At 39.9% G+C, this 21,560-nt stretch overlaps 1 protein-coding gene across 1 annotated transcript in view; it reads right to left on the bottom strand.

Annotated features, from left to right (window-relative positions):
• LOC124594191 (cytoplasmic dynein 2 heavy chain 1) overlaps window positions 1-21,560 on the bottom strand; it is a 786,854-nt gene that overhangs the window by 52,112 nt on the left and 713,182 nt on the right. The window contains exon 65 of the mRNA XM_047132551.1: window positions 21,200-21,455. Coding sequence (XP_046988507.1) covers window positions 21,200-21,455 — 256 coding nt within the window. The remainder of the gene's footprint in view (window positions 1-21,199; window positions 21,456-21,560) is intronic.

Below are 21,560 nucleotides of genomic sequence, written 5' to 3'. Positions count from 1 at the left end.
TGAAAACATAAAAAATTGTGCTATCAGAGCATTCTGAATGTCACAGAGTACTTGTCAGTAACGAAGCGCACTTTACTAACAATTTTGTCACTTGTGAATTGTGTTTGGCAGGCAAACATTTTTCCCTTTGCCCCATCAATTTGTCAAGAACTAATGTCCCACTTGAATTGGTTCATGCAGAAGTCTGCAGATCTATGGAGATGCATTTGCCTGGAGGAGCAAGATTTTTTTTTAATGACTATGCAGGTTATAGCAAAGTGTTCTTTATGAAACAGAAGAGTGAAATGAAAGGTGAGATCAAACATTTTGTTGCAAAAGTCAAGAGAGAAACTTCTCAAAATTAAGGCTCTAAGGAGTGATAATGGACTGGAGTTTATCAATACTAATTTAGGTACGTATTTAAGTGAGAATGGCATAACCCATCAAAGAAACACAGTGTACACACCACAGAAAAATGGAAGAGCTGAAAGAGAAATGTGCACCTTGGTTGGAGTAGCTCGTTCAATAATTTCAGAAACTCCCAAACATTTCTGGGCTGAAGCAGTCAACATAGCGGCTTATGTACTAAATCGAACTGGTCCAAGCCTTGTCAGAAGTAAAGCTGCTTTTGAAGCCTTTTATGGTAGATAATTATCCTTAGAAGACTTGAAAATACATTGGGTTGAAACCAGATCCCAAAAACAAGATAGGTTTATTCATGGGTTGTGATAATGATGTGAAGGGGCACAGAACATTTATACTATCCACAAAGAAAACTGAGGTGCATCAACTGATGTTCCTGTAATGGAATCAGATACTATTTGTTGTGAAAAAGAAAAAATAGATAATGTTTCAGAATCAGAGAGGTATAAAGAAAAAATGAATACTGAGGTTGTGGAAGAAAACAGAAGTCCACTTCGAGACGAACAAGAAATCAGTGAATACAGAGAAAACAGAGAAGTTCTTTTTGAGGATGCAGAGAAAAATGTAGATGATGAGAATGAGAGGGCAGACAATCTGAGACCCAATAGGGTTATGAGTTGGGCCTGTTGGCTGCAGTTAATGATAGTCCCAGCATGTACACTGAAACAATATCTTGTAGTGATGCTGAAAACTGGAAAGATGCGATAGCAATAGAGCTGGAATCCCTGGAAGAAAATAATACATGGGATTAAGTGTTTAAGCTAGAGTGTTGTAATGTTACTGACACAGAAAATGGGTTTTTAAGTGAAAAAGAGATGAGAAAGGTAATATCGGTTCTTATAAAGCTCGTCATGTAGCTTAATGTTTCAACAAAGACTGTCTTACTCAGTGATATACAGCCTAACTTCAGGGAAACTTTTTCCATTTTTGTCTAATGAGAATAACTGTCTCATATATCAGCTGGATGTTCGTAGTGCTTTTCTCTACGGATAGATAGTTTGAGACTTTTACGTTAAACTACCTATTGAATGTTGCAGTAAAATGAATGGCAAAATTTGTAAACTTATAAAGGCCCAGTATCGTTTAAAAGACTCACCACAAGATTGGAAAACCACACAGTAATAACCGGCTTAGGATTTGTAAGAAGTGAGTTTGAGTATTGCTTGTATATAAAGACAGAAAATAGCCATAAAACATCCACACTTGTCTACATTGCTGAACTGCTGAGAGGCTAAACTTCCTAGAGTGAAACTGATAATGTAAAGCTGCTAGTGAGTGATAACTGTAAAATTAAGGATTTATGTCTGCTTAGGAAATATTTGGAAATGAATATTGTTCAGTATTTAAGGGAGGTTACTGTTACTATTTGAAAAAGTACCCATCTTAAAAAATCATTGCAAGCATTTGATATGTTTGAATGAAATTCTATTTCAACTCCTACGGAGGAATATTTTGACAGCAGTGTGTTAAAAAAGAGAAAAATCTGGACATGAAGACATTGAGAAAAGCTGTAGAAAATTAATACTGTCATTGATGTACATCATATTAGGTTCCAGACCACATATTCGTGTAGCAATTAGCATTCTCAGCAGGTAACAACCATCCACAAGTCTGGATTTATGGAATATTAAAAAATGTGTATTCCATTACATTAAGGGAATCCTAAAACTGAATCTGTTATATGCTAGGGATGAAAACAGTATTGCACCCATGCCTGAGTTGCTCACTGTTGAAAGGCACTAAGTCCACATTTTTGACAAATTTGTTTTACTGTGTTTTTATGATCTAAAAAGAAAGATGCATGTTTTGGTGTAGATAGGAACCATGTCCTGGCAGCAATTGTGCCATTACCACATCCATCAGGTTAGTTATTCCGTGTTAAAAAGAACTTAATCCTGCAGTTAGTGCATTTCAACATGGATGGCTATCAGTGCCAACCAAACTATGCAGAGAGCACTGCTGTGTTTCAAATGTCAAGATTGGGATGCTTCTTTCTTTTGTTTATGGGTCAATTCAAGTGAAGTGATCAAATAAAAATTAAGCTAGATGCTTGAACATGTTTGAATATTTTGGTTTTTTAAATATGTGATCACCCTATAATAGAGAGGTTCAAAACAGTTTTTTTAAAAAAAATTGTTTTGCAGAGTTACTGAACGGTGGCCATTTTTATTTGTAAGTGCAAGATGGTTTTTTAATTTGGAGACAAGTGTTAATTTGAATATCTCTGCATTGCGTTAAGTTACAACATTGCAATGGACATTATTGTTTTTAGAAAAGTCTCTTCTACAACATTGTTTATTACCTAAAATCCCTAAATTAAAAAATAACCAGTCAAAATTATCTCCAAAGTTTAGTATTCAAAATTTAGAAAAATCCACTTTTTATACCAAAAATAACAACCAAGGAGTGATTTATCAAGGTGTACTATTTTACTCTAGTTAGATATCATAAATTACTAGCTTTATATACAACGCCAAAACTGACAACATTTCCTTAATTTTTTATAATTTTTTGAAATTTGAAAATCTTTATTTTTGGTAAAGTTTGGGGCTAGTTATCTCTGGTGGCACTGAATATAAAAATCTGTGTTTTTTTTTTTTTTTTTTTTTTTTTTTTTTAAAAAAAAGGTTCAACACTGATATTTGACTGTGAACAAAGATATGAATTTTCGAAAATGAGGAAATAATTCACATTACACTACAATTGATCTTATGGCTGTTGACTAATCCATATGCGATATTGGATAGATACAACAATCATTAGTGAAGTTATGGTACTGAATTATATGGAAAAACTTGAAAAATTGCTGAACAAAATGTCTATATTATCTTGACGAATTTAAAACAATTACTGACACAACGATTCTCGCAAATTTCAGTATCTGCTGCTACAAGCAAGTTCTTGAAAGACAGAAAAGCACAACTTTATGAAACTGAATACATGGTCCTAACTGATTTTGAGCGACCTCACACTTTAACTGAATGGTTTCCGAACTGTACACCCTTCTAGGTTTTGTAGGTCAATCAGTTGTGCATTGTGGTCTGACAATCCATTTACCACAGGGAAAGCATGTGTTTGTTTTACTTAAGTCATACCAGCAGAACAGGATGCAAAAAGTTTCCTTATATGGGTCAAGTGATTTAAATAAGTTTGCCATTTCATATAACTGGGGTGAAATTACATTAGGTGTTCCACAGTTTCTTGTATTATAGTCTCTCTGGTAGTCAAAGAGCTGTTGCACTTTATTAAGATAATATGCCAGTAATAAGCCTTTGCAAGAGCCAACAATTCCATCATAAACTTCAGTGCATAGATCTTAAAATTTTATTTGTGAGGGAGAAACTTTATGCTAAGAAAGTTGTGTTCAAGCACATTAGCACAAAAGAGCAAAAAGATAATGTTCTGACAAAGCCACTAGGTAAAATAAAATTTGAAAAAGTTACTTTACATCCTCTTTCTGTACAAATACATTATCTATTAGCATGCTACTGTCTTGAGCTATACGTGTAGGGAAATTGATCACTGATTCTAAGTCATACGTTGTTAATAACACTTCTAGTTCACTTTTCCTATCAGAATTACTCAGAAAGTTTACATTTAAGTCCTAGCAAGGCTCTAACTTTTTCAAACCATTCATATGCTATTCCATTTATACCAAACAATTGTAATTTCTGTAACATTATGTCATAGTTCACACAATCAAATGGTTTAGATAAGTCACTGAAAATTCCTATTGGTGACAGTTTACTATTTAAAGACTCTATTATGTGACAGTGAAATTGTATATTGCTGTCACAGTGGAACAGCATTTTTGAAATCTGAACTGTGATTTACTAAGTATCCCATTACTGTTGAGATGGCTAACCACCCTTGAGTACATTACTTTCTCGAATATTTTTGAAAATGCTGTAAGCAAGGATACTGGCTGATAATTATTGACATCTGTGGTGTCCCCCTTTTTGTAGAGAGGCCTGACAATGGCGTATTTTAACCTGTCTGGGGCCGGCCAGAGTGGTGTGCAGTTCTAGGCGCTACAGTCTGGAACCGAGCGACCACTACGGTCGCAGGTAAGAATCCTGCCTCGGGCATGGATGTGTGTGATGTCCTTAGGTTAGTTAGGTTTAATTAGTTCTAAGTTCTAGGCGACTGATGACCTCAGAAGTTAAGACGCATAGTGCTCAGAGCCATTTGAACCATTTTTTTTAACCTGTCTGGGAAAATACCTTGAGTTAGTGATACATTATATATGTGACTCAGAATATCAGTTGTAATTGCTTCACATTGTTTTAATATCTTATTAGAGACATCATCTACTCCAACAGAACATTTACTTTTCAAAGATTTAATAATTTTACTAATTTCGCAAGAGGTTGTTAGGTGAAACTTAATCTGACTAAATTTTTTCAACAGACTCTTCCATATACTGCCTGGCTTTTTCTTTTGAACTGTTCTCACCAATTTTTTTCTCCTACACTTAAGAAATGGTTGTTAAATACATTTGCTACTTGTGTACTGTTGGTTAGGATGGTCTCATTCTCTTTAATAGTAATACTGCTTACCCCAGTGGTTAGTTTTCCTGTCTCCCTTCTAACAACATTCCATATTGATTTTGTTTTATTGCCAGAGTTGTTAATTTATTCTGTAATGCACATATTTCTTGATTTCCTTACAGCTTTTCTCAGTGTGTTACAAAAATTTTTATAGTGTAAAACTACTTTTGGATCTTTACTAGTTCTTGCTGTCTCATACAGTTTTCTTTTTCTTTCTGAAGACACTTTAATACCTGTAGTAATCCAAGGTTTCTTTGAAAAGTGTGTGTGTTACATTTAGTAATTTTCTTTGGGAAACAATGTTCAAAAAGGGATATGATGCATTTATCATTAGCATTTGGCTCATTATATACATCTCCCCAATTAACATTTCTTAAGCTTTCTCTGAGGTGCTCTATAGATACCGGGTTGAGCGACCTCACACTTTACTTAATGGTTTCCGAACTGTACACCCTGCTAGGTTTTGTAGGTCAATCAGTTGTGCATCATGGTCTGACAATCCATTTAGCACAGGGAAAGCATGTGTCAGTTTTACATCCTCTTTCTGTACAAATACATTATCTATTAGCATGCTACTGTCTTGAGCTATACGTGTAGTGAAATTTGTTGTGACTCGCCGATCTTTCTAAGTGCCGCTGCGCAGTTACATGCATCCTCTACATGCGTCGCTGTCTGCCAGCCATGCAGCAACAGCACCACCTAAGCGGCCACTAGACTCGGACTCAGTTATGATTTGACTGTTAAAGTGTACACACGTCTTACTCTGTTTACTTGATCTGTGACTTTCATGTATTGCGTCCCGTGTGAACAAACAATTCTATAAGTGAGCCAAAAAGCAGAAAAACATGGGAGGAGAAGATCAACTAGACTCTCCAGGTGGAGGTATACAGATATTGTGGAAACAAAAGTATTTTTGGGACTGTTTTTGCACATAGGGCCTTGTTGTTTTCCATTAATAGAACATTGCTGGGAGTACAAGTCCGTTTTACAATGTCACGTTCTGGAGATCTGACATAAGTAGAAATGGATTTTGGCTGTTATTGAGACATGTATATTTCTCAGACAACTCATCAAAATCCAATGACCAGCTCTACAAAATTAGACCAGCTTTGGACCATTTCAATAGTATCATGAACAATAATTATGTTCTAGACAAGAATGTCTGCATTGAGGAATAAACAGTTTTGTAGCGTGGCCATCTTTTTATCAGTTAGTGCATCAAGAATAAGAAATACAAGTATGGTGTTAATTTTATGAACTCTGTGAATGTAATGATGTGGTTCTAAAAATAAAAATCTACTGTGGCAAGTCACAGGAGAAGGCTAAGGTGAGTCATGCATCTGAAGCTGTTTTACACCTGATGGAAGTTTTCTTGAACGGAAAATATGTGCTTCATATAGGCAATTTTTATAATTCTGCATCACTTACAAAACTGTTGTCTACTTGCAAAAACTATGTGTGTGGAACATTATGTAACAACAAAAAGGAATACCCAAAACTGTTAGTTGCTATGAAACTAGAGAAAGGTCAGATGGTGTGGAAAAGAAGTGATAATGTTGTTGTTTGCAAATGGAAGGACAAAAGAGAAGTCTTGACCATTTATAATATGCACTGTGCCAAAATTGTGGAAATTCACTATCAAAATGGCTAAGTTGCCTCGAAATCAAACATAGTCAGAGACTACAACAATAGTATGGCAGGTGTTGATCAGTCAGTTCAAATGTTATGTCATTCAGCACTGAGAAAAACTATTAAATGCCCGAAAAAGCTCACTATATATGTAACAGAAATTTATCTGCACAATGCCCTTTGGTTTTACAATCAATCAGCAGGAAGGAGCATCAAATCTCTAGCTTTTAGAGAAAAATTTATTCAGGTACTGATTGGAGATAAGAAACTAGATAGCCAGAAGGAAATCAGGACAGGTGGCAGCTTTTACTATTTAGAGACTAGATGCCCTCCTTTTATAACATTTTGCTTGCTGTATTCACAAAGTGCATGTGACTAGATATTTAATTGCTGTAACAGTTTGGAAGAAGTACTTTTGGCCAAAAGCTAAAATGTATAGCAGTCTTTTTGTTGTGCCTGTTTGTGACTTGATGTGTGGTTTATATGGTGAGTAGCAATCTATCATTTTCATTATATTGCTGTTTGTTTCTGAAAATGAGATGAGGCCTTTTGCAAAAACCCATACTTTTAAGAACTTTATTTACTGTTTCTCTCTGAGTGGTCATCTGCAAAAAGTACTGATTCTGACAGTAGTAATTATGTGGAATATCATATAGGAGATTTCTTCTCAGTCTGAAGAATCTCCCCTACTTACATTGACTGAATTATGAAGTACATCCTTCTGCATTTTTTTCATTATATATGCAATTATTCATTGGCTGGCTGTACCATCAATTGCATAAAACTTCAGTTTATTTAGGATGAGATTATGATTTACACAGTAAGAGAAAATACCAACTGTTACTATTCCATTACTTAATGTTTGTAAAATTTGGTGAATGACTGTGTTAAAAGGTCTGTAGTTATTGACATATCTCTTATCACATTTTTGTTATAGAGGGGGTTTAAAAATGGCATATTGTGATCACACTGAAAAAATTTCTGAGTTAGTGATCTATTATACAGTTAAAAAAAAAGATAGTACTTATTAAGTGAGATCAACTCTTTAGTACTCTCATGGAAACATCTTCAAATCCACATGAGTTTTTATTTTTGGGAGCATATAAAAATTTCTTAGTTTCAGATGGAGACATAGGTGAGACATCCATATGATTAAATTTTATGAGTGTTGCTTTATACATTGTTCCCACTTTTCTTCTGAACAGCTTGTACATGTTTTTCTTACTATATTTAAGAAATTATTATTAAACATTTCTGCTACCTTTGACTGATCATTTACAGGCATTTAATTTACATCAATAGTGATGTTATCCTGCTCTGTAGTCTGTTGTCCTAACTCTCATTTCACTACTTTCCATACAGACATAAATCTGTTGCCAGAAGCACTGATTTCTGATATAATATGCTTGTTTCTTAACTTTTTAGTAACTTTTCTTAGTAATTTTGACTAATTTTTGTAGTATCCAAAAATACATTTTCTTTTTCCTTCCACAAAACACTTTAATCCCTCTAGGGAGCCATAGCTTTTTACATAGCTGTTTAATGTCTTTTCTGGTTGGTTTATGGGCAAAGGTACTTTCCAATGACGATATGAATTTCTTGTGGAATAGACTACTATTTATATCAGCATTTAGTTCACTATAAATTTTTATCCCAGGTCATCTTTTGTAAATTACTGTTAAGATGTGAATCTTCAGGTTTTCGCGGCGCAAAGACTGCTCCATTAAATTTCGGGAATGCAGCCGCATAAATTCTGCTTCTTCTTCTAATATTTCGGCTGTATATCTTTCAGCCATCTTCAGAGAGAGCCGTACGACTGACGCTCCAGCGCTCGCTCCATCCTTTTAAACTCGCGGACCGCGCCACTGCGCATGCGGCCACAGATGAACAAGGCGCCAGTGATGTTGATCGGCGGCAAAGACGTAACATATGCACGAGTTACGTCTGTGGCTGCGCATTCGATCCATGCTGGGAGATCGATGTATTACTGGGAGCTGAACTGTAGCGACGTCTTTGTAGGTTCAATATTGAAAGTGCCGGATTCCATGATCTATCTAATGTGAAACCGCTGTCTCTATTAATTAAATTCTTCGCCAAGCGGATTTCAATGGCCTCTTTTACTACGGAGTCCCAGAAAGATGAAACAGAAGTCAGAATTTCGACATTTTCATATACCATAGAGTGACCTGAATCAATACAATGCTCTGCCACGGCCGATTTACTGGGTTGTAAGAGCCGAGTGTACCTGCGATGTTCCGTACACCTCTCTTGGACTGTACGATTCGTTTGTCCGATATATGAAAGGCCACATTCACATGGTATTTTGTAAACTCCAGGTTTGCGGAGTAGTAAGTCATCTTTAACGGAACCCAGGAGTGCAGCCGTCTTCGCCGGTGGACGAAAAATCACTTTTACTTTATGTTTAGTGAGGATCCGTCCTATTTTGGATGAAAGGCTTCCCACATACGGCAGGACAGCCATGGATTTAAATGTTTCCTCGTCATCTTCTGCATTTCTTACGGACACCTTAGGTTTTATTTGTAGTGCCTTACGTATCTGTTGTGGAGAATACCCGTTGTCCTCAAAAACTCTCTTCAAATGTAAAAGTTCGTCTTTTAAACTACTTTCATCAGATATGACGTGTGCTCGGTGTACCAAAGTTCTTAGAACGCTACTCGTCTGCGAAGGATGGTGACAGCTATTTGCATGTAAATATAAGTCCGTATGGGTCGGTTTCCGATATACTGCATGACCCAGAGTGCCATCTTCTTTACGCCGAACCAAGACATCCAAAAATGGAAGACATCCCTCGTTTTCCACTTCCATTGTAAACTGAATTTGTCCATGGATGGAATTCAGATGGTTTAAGAAGTCCTGCAATTTGTCCTCGCCATGGGGCCACACTACAAAGGTGTCGTCAACGTACCTCCAAAAAACTGTAGGCTTCAAACTAGCAGACTCCAGGGCCTTCTCCTCGAAATCCTCCATAAATAAATTGGCCACCAAGGGTGACAAAGGACTACCCATGGCAACACCGTCAGTCTGTTCAAAAAAGTCGTTATTAAATAAAAAGTATGTGGAGGTCATCACATGGTGAAACAAAGCTAAAATCTCCTTATCAAAACTTTTTCCAATGAGATCTAAAGATTCAGAGAGAGGTACCTTAGTAAATAGCGACACTACATCAAAGCTGACTAATAGATCAGAGGTGTTCAGTTTCAAAGATTTTAATTTGCCAATGAAATCTGCAGAGTTCCTTATATGATGATCACATTTTCCCACAAGCGGCCTCAATAGTGACGCCAGGTGCTTGGCACAATCATAGTTGGGAGAACCAATATTGCTCACGATAGGACGTAGAGGAACGTCTTTCTTATGGATCTTTGGGAGACCATAAAGCCTTGGAGGCACTGCACCACTTGGTTTCAGTCTTCGTATGACTTCCGGTGGAAATGGGGAGGCATTCAAAAGCGACGCCGTCTTCCTTACCACCTTGTTGGTGGGGTCCTTACCGATCTTCCGGTACATACTATCATTCAGTAAGCTGTATATCTTATCATGGTAGTCGTCACGGGACATTAAAACAGTGGCATTACCTTTATCAGCAGGGAGAACCACCGTTTCGGTATCTTGGCGGAGCATACGTAGTGCAGTCCTCTCTGCCACTGATATATTGCTTCTTTGGGGTCGAGCCTTCATAACAGCTCGACAAGTTTCGCGTCTTATTTCATCTGCAGAATCCGTAGAGAGTGGTCGGACAGCTTCTTCAACGGCACTGATGAATGCAGGTATAGGCAAAACCTTTGGCGTGGGTGCAAAATTCAGTCCTTTGCTTAAGACCATCATCGTAGCGTCGTCCAAATCTCTATCCGTCATATTAATGACGGAGCGTCGAATGATACTTTCTTGCTGTGGAGATGGCTCAAGTCGGCTGAACTTTGCAGTCTGTCTTGATGTCGCTACCTCACGAACCCAGTCTGATTTGGCCCATGTTGTACCCTCTATCCAGTTCCAAGAGTCCCTGGGTAACTCCACAGACATCTTCAGGTGCAGACGATACAGTTCTTGAGAAACAAGATCCAGCTTCCTTCGTGTAAATCGGATCCTCTCCTTAACGATAGCAGAACCAGCTTTAAATAAAATCTTATTCATGGAAGTCGATTTTATAAAATGTACTAACCTGGCAAACCTCGGAATTATGCCATGGTCACGGCACCTCAGTAAAAAACTTAAAGAGCTCAATAATCTCGCTCTCAAATGTCGTAGCTTGTCCAATCGTCGAAAACATAAAATCATCTCCTCCCCGAAGAGGTACTTGATGTGAATCTTCAGGTTTTCGCGGCGCAAAGACTGCTCCATTAAATTTCGGGAATGCAGCCGCATAAATTCTGCTTCTTCTTCTAATATTTCGGCTGTATATCTTTCAGCCATCTTCAGAGAGAGCCGTACGACTGACGCTCCAGCGCTCGCTCCATCCTTTTAAACTCGCGGACCGCGCCACTGCGCATGCGGCCACAGATGAACAAGGCGCCAGTGATGTTGATCGGCGGCAAAGACGTAACATATGCACGAGTTACGTCTGTGGCTGCGCATTCGATCCATGCTGGGAGATCGATGTATTACTGGGAGCTGAACTGTAGCGACGTCTTTGTAGGTTCAATATTGAAAGTGCCGGATTCCATGATCTATCTAATGTGAAACCGCTGTCTCTATTAATTAAATTCTTCGCCAAGCGGATTTCAATGGCCTCTTTTACTACGGAGTCCCAGAAAGATGAAACAGAAGTCAGAATTTCGACATTTTCATATACCATAGAGTGACCTGAATCAATACAATGCTCTGCCACGGCCGATTTACTGGGTTGTAAGAGCCGAGTGTACCTGCGATGTTCCGTACACCTCTCTTGGACTGTACGATTCGTTTGTCCGATATATGAAAGGCCACATTCACATGGTATTTTGTAAACTCCAGGTTTGCGGAGTAGTAAGTCATCTTTAACGGAACCCAGGAGTGCAGCCGTCTTCGCCGGTGGACGAAAAATCACTTTTACTTTATGTTTAGTGAGGATCCGTCCTATTTTGGATGAAAGGCTTCCCACATACGGCAGGACAGCCATGGATTTAAATGTTTCCTCGTCATCTTCTGCATTCCTTACGGACACCTTAGGTTTTATTTGTAGTGCCTTACGTATCTGTTGTGGAGAATACCCGTTGTCCTCAAAAACTCTCTTCAAATGTAAAAGTTCGTCTTTTAAACTACTTTCATCAGATATGACGTGTGCTCGGTGTACCAAAGTTCTTAGAACGCTACTCGTCTGCGAAGGATGGTGACAGCTATTTGCATGTAAATATAAGTCCGTATGGGTCGGTTTCCGATATACTGCATGACCCAGAGTGCCATCTTCTTTACGCCGAACCAAGACATCCAAAAATGGAAGACATCCCTCGTTTTCCACTTCCATTGTAAACTGAATTTGTCCATGGATGGAATTCAGATGGTTTAAGAAGTCCTGCAATTTGTCCTCGCCATGGGGCCACACTACAAAGGTGTCGTCAACGTACCTCCAAAAAACTGTAGGCTTCAAACTAGCAGACTCCAGGGCCTTCTCCTCGAAATCCTCCATAAATAAATTGGCCACCAAGGGTGACAAAGGACTACCCATGGCAACACCGTCAGTCTGTTCAAAAAAGTCGTTATTAAATAAAAAGTATGTGGAGGTCATCACATGGTGAAACAAAGCTAAAATCTCCTTATCAAAACTTTTTCCAATGAGATCTAAAGATTCAGAGAGAGGTACCTTAGTAAATAGCGACACTACATCAAAGCTGACTAATAGATCAGAGGTGTTCAGTTTCAAAGATTTTAATTTGCCAATGAAATCTGCAGAGTTCCTTATATGATGATCACATTTTCCCACAAGCGGCCTCAATAGTGACGCCAGGTGCTTGGCACAATCATAGTTGGGAGAACCAATATTGCTCACGATAGGACGTAGAGGAACGTCTTTCTTATGGATCTTTGGGAGACCATAAAGCCTTGGAGGCACTGCACCACTTGGTTTCAGTCTTCGTATGACTTCCGGTGGAAATGGGGAGGCATTCAAAAGCGACGCCGTCTTCCTTACCACCTTGTTGGTGGGGTCCTTACCGATCTTCCGGTACATACTATCATTCAGTAAGCTGTATATCTTATCATGGTAGTCGTCACGGGACATTAAAACAGTGGCATTACCTTTATCAGCAGGGAGAACCACCGTTTCGGTATCTTGGCGGAGCATACGTAGTGCAGTCCTCTCTGCCACTGATATATTGCTTCTTTGGGGTCGAGCCTTCATAACAGCTCGACAAGTTTCGCGTCTTATTTCATCTGCAGAATCCGTAGAGAGTGGTCGGACAGCTTCTTCAACGGCACTGATGAATGCAGGTATAGGCAAAACCTTTGGCGTGGGTGCAAAATTCAGTCCTTTGCTTAAGACCATCATCGTAGCGTCGTCCAAATCTCTATCCGTCATATTAATGACGGAGCGTCGAATGATACTTTCTTGCTGTGGAGATGGCTCAAGTCGGCTGAACTTTGCAGTCTGTCTTGATGTCGCTACCTCACGAACCCAGTCTGATTTGGCCCATGTTGTACCCTCTATCCAGTTCCAAGAGTCCCTGGGTAACTCCACAGACATCTTCAGGTGCAGACGATACAGTTCTTGAGAAACAAGATCCAGCTTCCTTCGTGTAAATCGGATCCTCTCCTTAACGATAGCAGAACCAGCTTTAAATAAAATCTTATTCATGGAAGTCGATTTTATAAAATGTACTAACCTGGCAAACCTCGGAATTATGCCATGGTCACGGCACCTCAGTAAAAAACTTAAAGAGCTCAATAATCTCGCTCTCAAATGTCGTAGCTTGTCCAATCGTCGAAAACATAAAATCATCTCCTCCCCGAAGAGGTACTTGATGTGAATCTTCAGGTTTTCGCGGCGCAAAGACTGCTCCATTAAATTTTGAGGACAACGGGTATTCTCCACAACAGATACGTAAGGCACTACAAATAAAACCTAAGGTGTCCGTAAGGAATGCAGAAGATGACGAGGAAACATTTAAATCCATGGCTGTCCTGCCGTATGTGGGAAGCCTTTCATCCAAAATAGGACGGATCCTCACTAAACATAAAGTAAAAGTGATTTTTCGTCCACCGGCGAAGACGGCTGCACTCCTGGGTTCCGTTAAAGATGACTTACTACTCCGCAAACCTGGAGTTTACAAAATACCATGTGAATGTGGCCTTTCATATATCGGACAAACGAATCGTACAGTCCAAGAGAGGTGTACGGAACATCGCAGGTACACTCGGCTCTTACAACCCAGTAAATCGGCCGTGGCAGAGCATTGTATTGATTCAGGTCACTCTATGGTATATGAAAATGTCGAAATTCTGACTTCTGTTTCATCTTTCTGGGACTCCGTAGTAAAAGAGGCCATTGAAATCCGCTTGGCGAAGAATTTAATTAATAGAGACAGCGGTTTCACATTAGATAGATCATGGAATCCGGCACTTTCAATATTGAACCTACAAAGACGTCGCTACAGTTCAGCTCCCAGTAATACATCGATCTCCCAGCATGGATCGAATGCGCAGCCACAGACGTAACTCGTGCATATGTTACGTCTTTGCCGCCGATCAACATCACTGGCGCCTTGTTCATCTGTGGCCGCATGCGCAGTGGCGCGGTCCGCGAGTTTAAAAGGATGGAGCGAGCGCTGGAGCGTCAGTCGTACGGCTCTCTCTGAAGATGGCTGAAAGATATACAGCCGAAATATTAGAAGAAGAAGCAGAATTTATGCGGCTGCATTCCCGAAATTTAATGGAGCAGTCTTTGCGCCGCGAAAACCTGAAGATTCACATCAAGTACCTCTTCGGGGAGGAGATGATTTTATGTTTTCGACGATTGGACAAGCTACGACATTTGAGAGCGAGATTATTGAGCTCTTTAAGTTTTTTACTGAGGTGCCGTGACCATGGCATAATTCCGAGGTTTGCCAGGTTAGTACATTTTATAAAATCGACTTCCATGAATAAGATTTTATTTAAAGCTGGTTCTGCTATCGTTAAGGAGAGGATCCGATTTACACGAAGGAAGCTGGATCTTGTTTCTCAAGAACTGTATCGTCTGCACCTGAAGATGTCTGTGGAGTTACCCAGGGACTCTTGGAACTGGATAGAGGGTACAACATGGGCCAAATCAGACTGGGTTCGTGAGGTAGCGACATCAAGACAGACTGCAAAGTTCAGCCGACTTGAGCCATCTCCACAGCAAGAAAGTATCATTCGACGCTCCGTCATTAATATGACGGATAGAGATTTGGACGACGCTACGATGATGGTCTTAAGCAAAGGACTGAATTTTGCACCCACGCCAAAGGTTTTGCCTATACCTGCATTCATCAGTGCCGTTGAAGAAGCTGTCCGACCACTCTCTACGGATTCTGCAGATGAAATAAGACGCGAAACTTGTCGAGCTGTTATGAAGGCTCGACCCCAAAGAAGCAATATATCAGTGGCAGAGAGGACTGCACTACGTATGCTCCGCCAAGATACCGAAACGGTGGTTCTCCCTGCTGATAAAGGTAATGCCACTGTTTTAATGTCCCGTGACGACTACCATGATAAGATATACAGCTTACTGAATGATAGTATGTACCGGAAGATCGGTAAGGACCCCACCAACAAGGTGGTAAGGAAGACGGCGTCGCTTTTGAATGCCTCCCCATTTCCACCGGAAGTCATACGAAGACTGAAACCAAGTGGTGCAGTGCCTCCAAGGCTTTATGGTCTCCCAAAGATCCATAAGAAAGACGTTCCTCTACGTCCTATCGTGAGCAATATTGGTTCTCCCAACTATGATTGTGCCAAGCACCTGGCGTCACTATTGAGGCCGCTTGTGGGAAAATGTGATCATCATATAAGGAACTCTGCAGATTTCATTGGCAAATTAAAATCTTTGAAACTGAACACCTCTGATCTATTAGTCAGCTTTGATGTAGTGTCGCTATTTACTAAGGTACCTCTCTCTGAATCTTTAGATCTCATTGGAAAAAGTTTTGATAAGGAGATTTTAGCTTTGTTTCACCATGTGATGACCTCCACATACTTTTTATTTAATAACGACTTTTTTGAACAGACTGACGGTGTTGCCATGGGTAGTCCTTTGTCACCCTTGGTGGCCAATTTATTTATGGAGGATTTCGAGGAGAAGGCCCTGGAGTCTGCTAGTTTGAAGCCTACAGTTTTTTGGAGGTACGTTGACGACACCTTTGTAGTGTGGCCCCATGGCGAGGACAAATTGCAGGACTTCTTAAACCATCTGAATTCCATCCATGGACAAATTCAGTTTACAATGGAAGTGGAAAACGAGGGATGTCTTCCATTTTTGGATGTCTTGGTTCGGCGTAAAGAAGATGGCACTCTGGGTCATGCAGTATATCGGAAACCGACCCATACGGACTTATATTTACATGCAAATAGCTGTCACCATCCTTCGCAGACGAGTAGCGTTCTAAGAACTTTGGTACACCGAGCACACGTCATATCTGATGAAAGTAGTTTAAAAGACGAACTTTTACATTTGAAGAGAGTTTTTGAGGACAACGGGTATTCTCCACAACAGATACGTAAGGCACTACAAATAAAACCTAAGGTGTCCGTAAGGAATGCAGAAGATGACGAGGAAACATTTAAATCCATGGCTGTCCTGCCGTATGTGGGAAGCCTTTCATCCAAAATAGGACGGATCCTCACTAAACATAAAGTAAAAGTGATTTTTCGTCCACCGGCGAAGACGGCTGCACTCCTGGGTTCCGTTAAAGATGACTTACTACTCCGCAAACCTGGAGTTTACAAAATACCATGTGAATGTGGCCTTTCATATATCGGACAAACGAATCGTACAGTCCAAGAGAGGTGTACGGAACATCGCAGGTACACTCGGCTCTTACAACCCAGTAAATCGGCCGTGGCAGAGCATTGTATTGATTCAGGTCACTCTATGGTATATGAAAATGTCGAAATTCTGACTTCTGTTTCATCTTTCTGGGACTCCGTAGTAAAAGAGGCCATTGAAATCCGCTTGGCGAAGAATTTAATTAATAGAGACAGCGGTTTCACATTAGATAGATCATGGAATCCGGCACTTTCAATATTGAACCTACAAAGACGTCGCTACAGTTCAGCTCCCAGTAATACATCGATCTCCCAGCATGGATCGAATGCGCAGCCACAGACGTAACTCGTGCATATGTTACGTCTTTGCCGCCGATCAACATCACTGGCGCCTTGTTCATCTGTGGCCGCATGCGCAGTGGCGCGGTCCGCGAGTTTAAAAGGATGGAGCGAGCGCTGGAGCGTCAGTCGTACGGCTCTCTCTGAAGATGGCTGAAAGATATACAGCCGAAATATTAGAAGAAGAAGCAGAATTTATGCGGCTGCATTCCCGAAATTTAATGGAGCAGTCTTTGCGCCGCGAAAACCTGAAGATTCACATCAAGTACCTCTTCGGGGAGGAGATGATTTTATGTTTTCGACGATTGGACAAGCTACGACATTTGAGAGCGAGATTATTGAGCTCTTTAAGTTTTTTACTGAGGTGCCGTGACCATGGCATAATTCCGAGGTTTGCCAGGTTAGTACATTTTATAAAATCGACTTCCATGAATAAGATTTTATTTAAAGCTGGTTCTGCTATCGTTAAGGAGAGGATCCGATTTACACGAAGGAAGCTGGATCTTGTTTCTCAAGAACTGTATCGTCTGCACCTGAAGATGTCTGTGGAGTTACCCAGGGACTCTTGGAACTGGATAGAGGGTACAACATGGGCCAAATCAGACTGGGTTCGTGAGGTAGCGACATCAAGACAGACTGCAAAGTTCAGCCGACTTGAGCCATCTCCACAGCAAGAAAGTATCATTCGACGCTCCGTCATTAATATGACGGATAGAGATTTGGACGACGCTACGATGATGGTCTTAAGCAAAGGACTGAATTTTGCACCCACGCCAAAGGTTTTGCCTATACCTGCATTCATCAGTGCCGTTGAAGAAGCTGTCCGACCACTCTCTACGGATTCTGCAGATGAAATAAGACGCGAAACTTGTCGAGCTGTTATGAAGGCTCGACCCCAAAGAAGCAATATATCAGTGGCAGAGAGGACTGCACTACGTATGCTCCGCCAAGATACCGAAACGGTGGTTCTCCCTGCTGATAAAGGTAATGCCACTGTTTTAATGTCCCGTGACGACTACCATGATAAGATATACAGCTTACTGAATGATAGTATGTACCGGAAGATCGGTAAGGACCCCACCAACAAGGTGGTAAGGAAGACGGCGTCGCTTTTGAATGCCTCCCCATTTCCACCGGAAGTCATACGAAGACTGAAACCAAGTGGTGCAGTGCCTCCAAGGCTTTATGGTCTCCCAAAGATCCATAAGAAAGACGTTCCTCTACGTCCTATCGTGAGCAATATTGGTTCTCCCAACTATGATTGTGCCAAGCACCTGGCGTCACTATTGAGGCCGCTTGTGGGAAAATGTGATCATCATATAAGGAACTCTGCAGATTTCATTGGCAAATTAAAATCTTTGAAACTGAACACCTCTGATCTATTAGTCAGCTTTGATGTAGTGTCGCTATTTACTAAGGTACCTCTCTCTGAATCTTTAGATCTCATTGGAAAAAGTTTTGATAAGGAGATTTTAGCTTTGTTTCACCATGTGATGACCTCCACATACTTTTTATTTAATAACGACTTTTTTGAACAGACTGACGGTGTTGCCATGGGTAGTCCTTTGTCACCCTTGGTGGCCAATTTATTTATGGAGGATTTCGAGGAGAAGGCCCTGGAGTCTGCTAGTTTGAAGCCTACAGTTTTTTGGAGGTACGTTGACGACACCTTTGTAGTGTGGCCCCATGGCGAGGACAAATTGCAGGACTTCTTAAACCATCTGAATTCCATCCATGGACAAATTCAGTTTACAATGGAAGTGGAAAACGAGGGATGTCTTCCATTTTTGGATGTCTTGGTTCGGCGTAAAGAAGATGGCACTCTGGGTCATGCAGTATATCGGAAACCGACCCATACGGACTTATATTTACATGCAAATAGCTGTCACCATCCTTCGCAGACGAGTAGCGTTCTAAGAACTTTGGTACACCGAGCACACGTCATATCTGATGAAAGTAGTTTAAAAGACGAACTTTTACATTTGAAGAGAGTTTTTGAGGACAACGGGTATTCTCCACAACAGATACGTAAGGCACTACAAATAAAACCTAAGGTGTCCGTAAGGAATGCAGAAGATGACGAGGAAACATTTAAATCCATGGCTGTCCTGCCGTATGTGGGAAGCCTTTCATCCAAAATAGGACGGATCCTCACTAAACATAAAGTAAAAGTGATTTTTCGTCCACCGGCGAAGACGGCTGCACTCCTGGGTTCCGTTAAAGATGACTTACTACTCCGCAAACCTGGAGTTTACAAAATACCATGTGAATGTGGCCTTTCATATATCGGACAAACGAATCGTACAGTCCAAGAGAGGTGTACGGAACATCGCAGGTACACTCGGCTCTTACAACCCAGTAAATCGGCCGTGGCAGAGCATTGTATTGATTCAGGTCACTCTATGGTATATGAAAATGTCGAAATTCTGACTTCTGTTTCATCTTTCTGGGACTCCGTAGTAAAAGAGGCCATTGAAATCCGCTTGGCGAAGAATTTAATTAATAGAGACAGCGGTTTCACATTAGATAGATCATGGAATCCGGCACTTTCAATATTGAACCTACAAAGACGTCGCTACAGTTCAGCTCCCAGTAATACATCGATCTCCCAGCATGGATCGAATGCGCAGCCACAGACGTAACTCGTGCATATGTTACGTCTTTGCCGCCGATCAACATCACTGGCGCCTTGTTCATCTGTGGCCGCATGCGCAGTGGCGCGGTCCGCGAGTTTAAAAGGATGGAGCGAGCGCTGGAGCGTCAGTCGTACGGCTCTCTCTGAAGATGGCTGAAAGATATACAGCCGAAATATTAGAAGAAGAAGCAGAATTTATGCGGCTGCATTCCCGAAATTTAATACTGTTAAGATGTTTGTCCAGGAGTCACTAATTATTCTAACTGATTACCACCGAAGGGAATTGATATTGTAAGATACTACTTGTTTATCCCAACTTACTATGCACTATGATCAGAGAGAGAATTTATTACTGGGTTATTTTCTTGTTTTGAACTTCATCAAAGAAATCACTATCAGTTACAGTTCTACTGCCTTTATCCATCTCTGTTAGAAAGTCAAGTACTGAGATCAAAGTACAGGAGCTAAATAAGGTTTGAGATCATTTTTCACATCAGCATTCTTCAGATATCTAAAATAAAATCACCAAAGGTTATTAAATACTACTTTTCTGTATTACAGATAGCGTAATAAGGAATCCATGTATCTCATAACTATTTCAAATTTCCCACTACGGATCTGCAAGATGATCCATAGGTTTGGAGCCACACTTCTAATACAAAAACATGCAGATAAACAGAAATTTAAAGTCAGGTAGTATCATTTGGGAGAGGGGAAAGACTGTGAGGCTACGTTACCAACATGGCATTGATTCTGGAAGCTATCATCTTGGATTTACCACATAATTCCGCTATGGAAAGATTATCATGTGACATATCAAACTGACAGATAATTACATGACAAAAACAATGGTGTCTTGTTGCAGGGTTGTTGCTACTTGTATACTCCATTCCTGGTGCACTTTAACCAATACATGTACAGGTATTTGGGCACAGGCATGAATAATCCACTCCCTGATTGACGTACAACAAAGCCACAAAGTGTATCGCTATACACATTTCTTAGTATCATGTTCACATTATTTTTGTGGAAGTGAATAGTAAAAATATACAAAATACATTCAGATCACAGCAAAGAGCAATATATACAATAACCAAGAGTGGCAGCACAGTTCTCCGCATTAAAATGTTTTGAAAGGCTGGAAATCTTAACTGTTCCTTGTGAATACATTTTTCAGAATGTCATTTGTAAGTAAAAAAAAAAAAAAAAAACTACTATGCCAAAACTGTTTAGCAGATAATTATGAAACTAGAATGGCTATAATTTTCATACACACAGAAAAAAATAAAGTTAAAACTTAGAAAAGTTTACTGTACAATGTCATCAAATTATATAACAAATCACCACAACATACAGAAGACACAGATACGATCTGCTCTTTCAAAGCAAAACTAAAAACATTATCTACAAAATATAAGTTCTGTATGGTAATGGAGTAACCTGAATGAAAAAACGTTTCTTAATTTAAGAAGGCATGCATCATAATATATGCTGGATAATAATTTACAATGCTAGAAAAACAAATGTAATTACAGATTAAAAGAAAATTCATTGCCAATTATAGTGTAAGAAATTAATTTTACACTGTTAATATGTCAACGGTGTGAATGGTGGCATTCACAAAATGTAAATTGTTTTGTGAATTGATTAGGAAATTAAATAACATCTGTTTCAAAAATATACATTACACTATGCATTGTCAACTCACCTGCCTGACAGAGACGATCTATCATGTCAGTGGCAACACGTAGGTCAGCATCACCAAATTCATAATAGGAAGTCCATCCCTGAGGAATGAAACTGCGTCTTTCCTGAATTATTGCATGAAACCATGCCAACACAAATAGGGCTCCTGTACGTAAAGTTCGATTGTTTGCTGCATGGTTCCCAGAAGGCCCAGAAAAGAATTCCGGACCCCATGTTGCCAATGTTCTTTGAATGTTACGCTTCAGACCTTGTGGAGACTAATAAAAAACAAGCCAGGAATTTATTAAAAACATGTAATTATGATTTTGAACAATTGTTATATATGCATTATTACAAACTGTATATTGAAAGATTTTGTTATG

Source organism: Schistocerca americana, chromosome 2 (assembly GCF_021461395.2).
Source record: "Schistocerca americana isolate TAMUIC-IGC-003095 chromosome 2, iqSchAmer2.1, whole genome shotgun sequence".
NCBI lineage: Eukaryota > Metazoa > Arthropoda > Insecta > Orthoptera > Acrididae > Schistocerca > Schistocerca americana.
The sequence above is the reverse complement of the archived record's forward strand: the minus strand, read 5'-3'. Positions and strand labels throughout refer to the sequence as shown.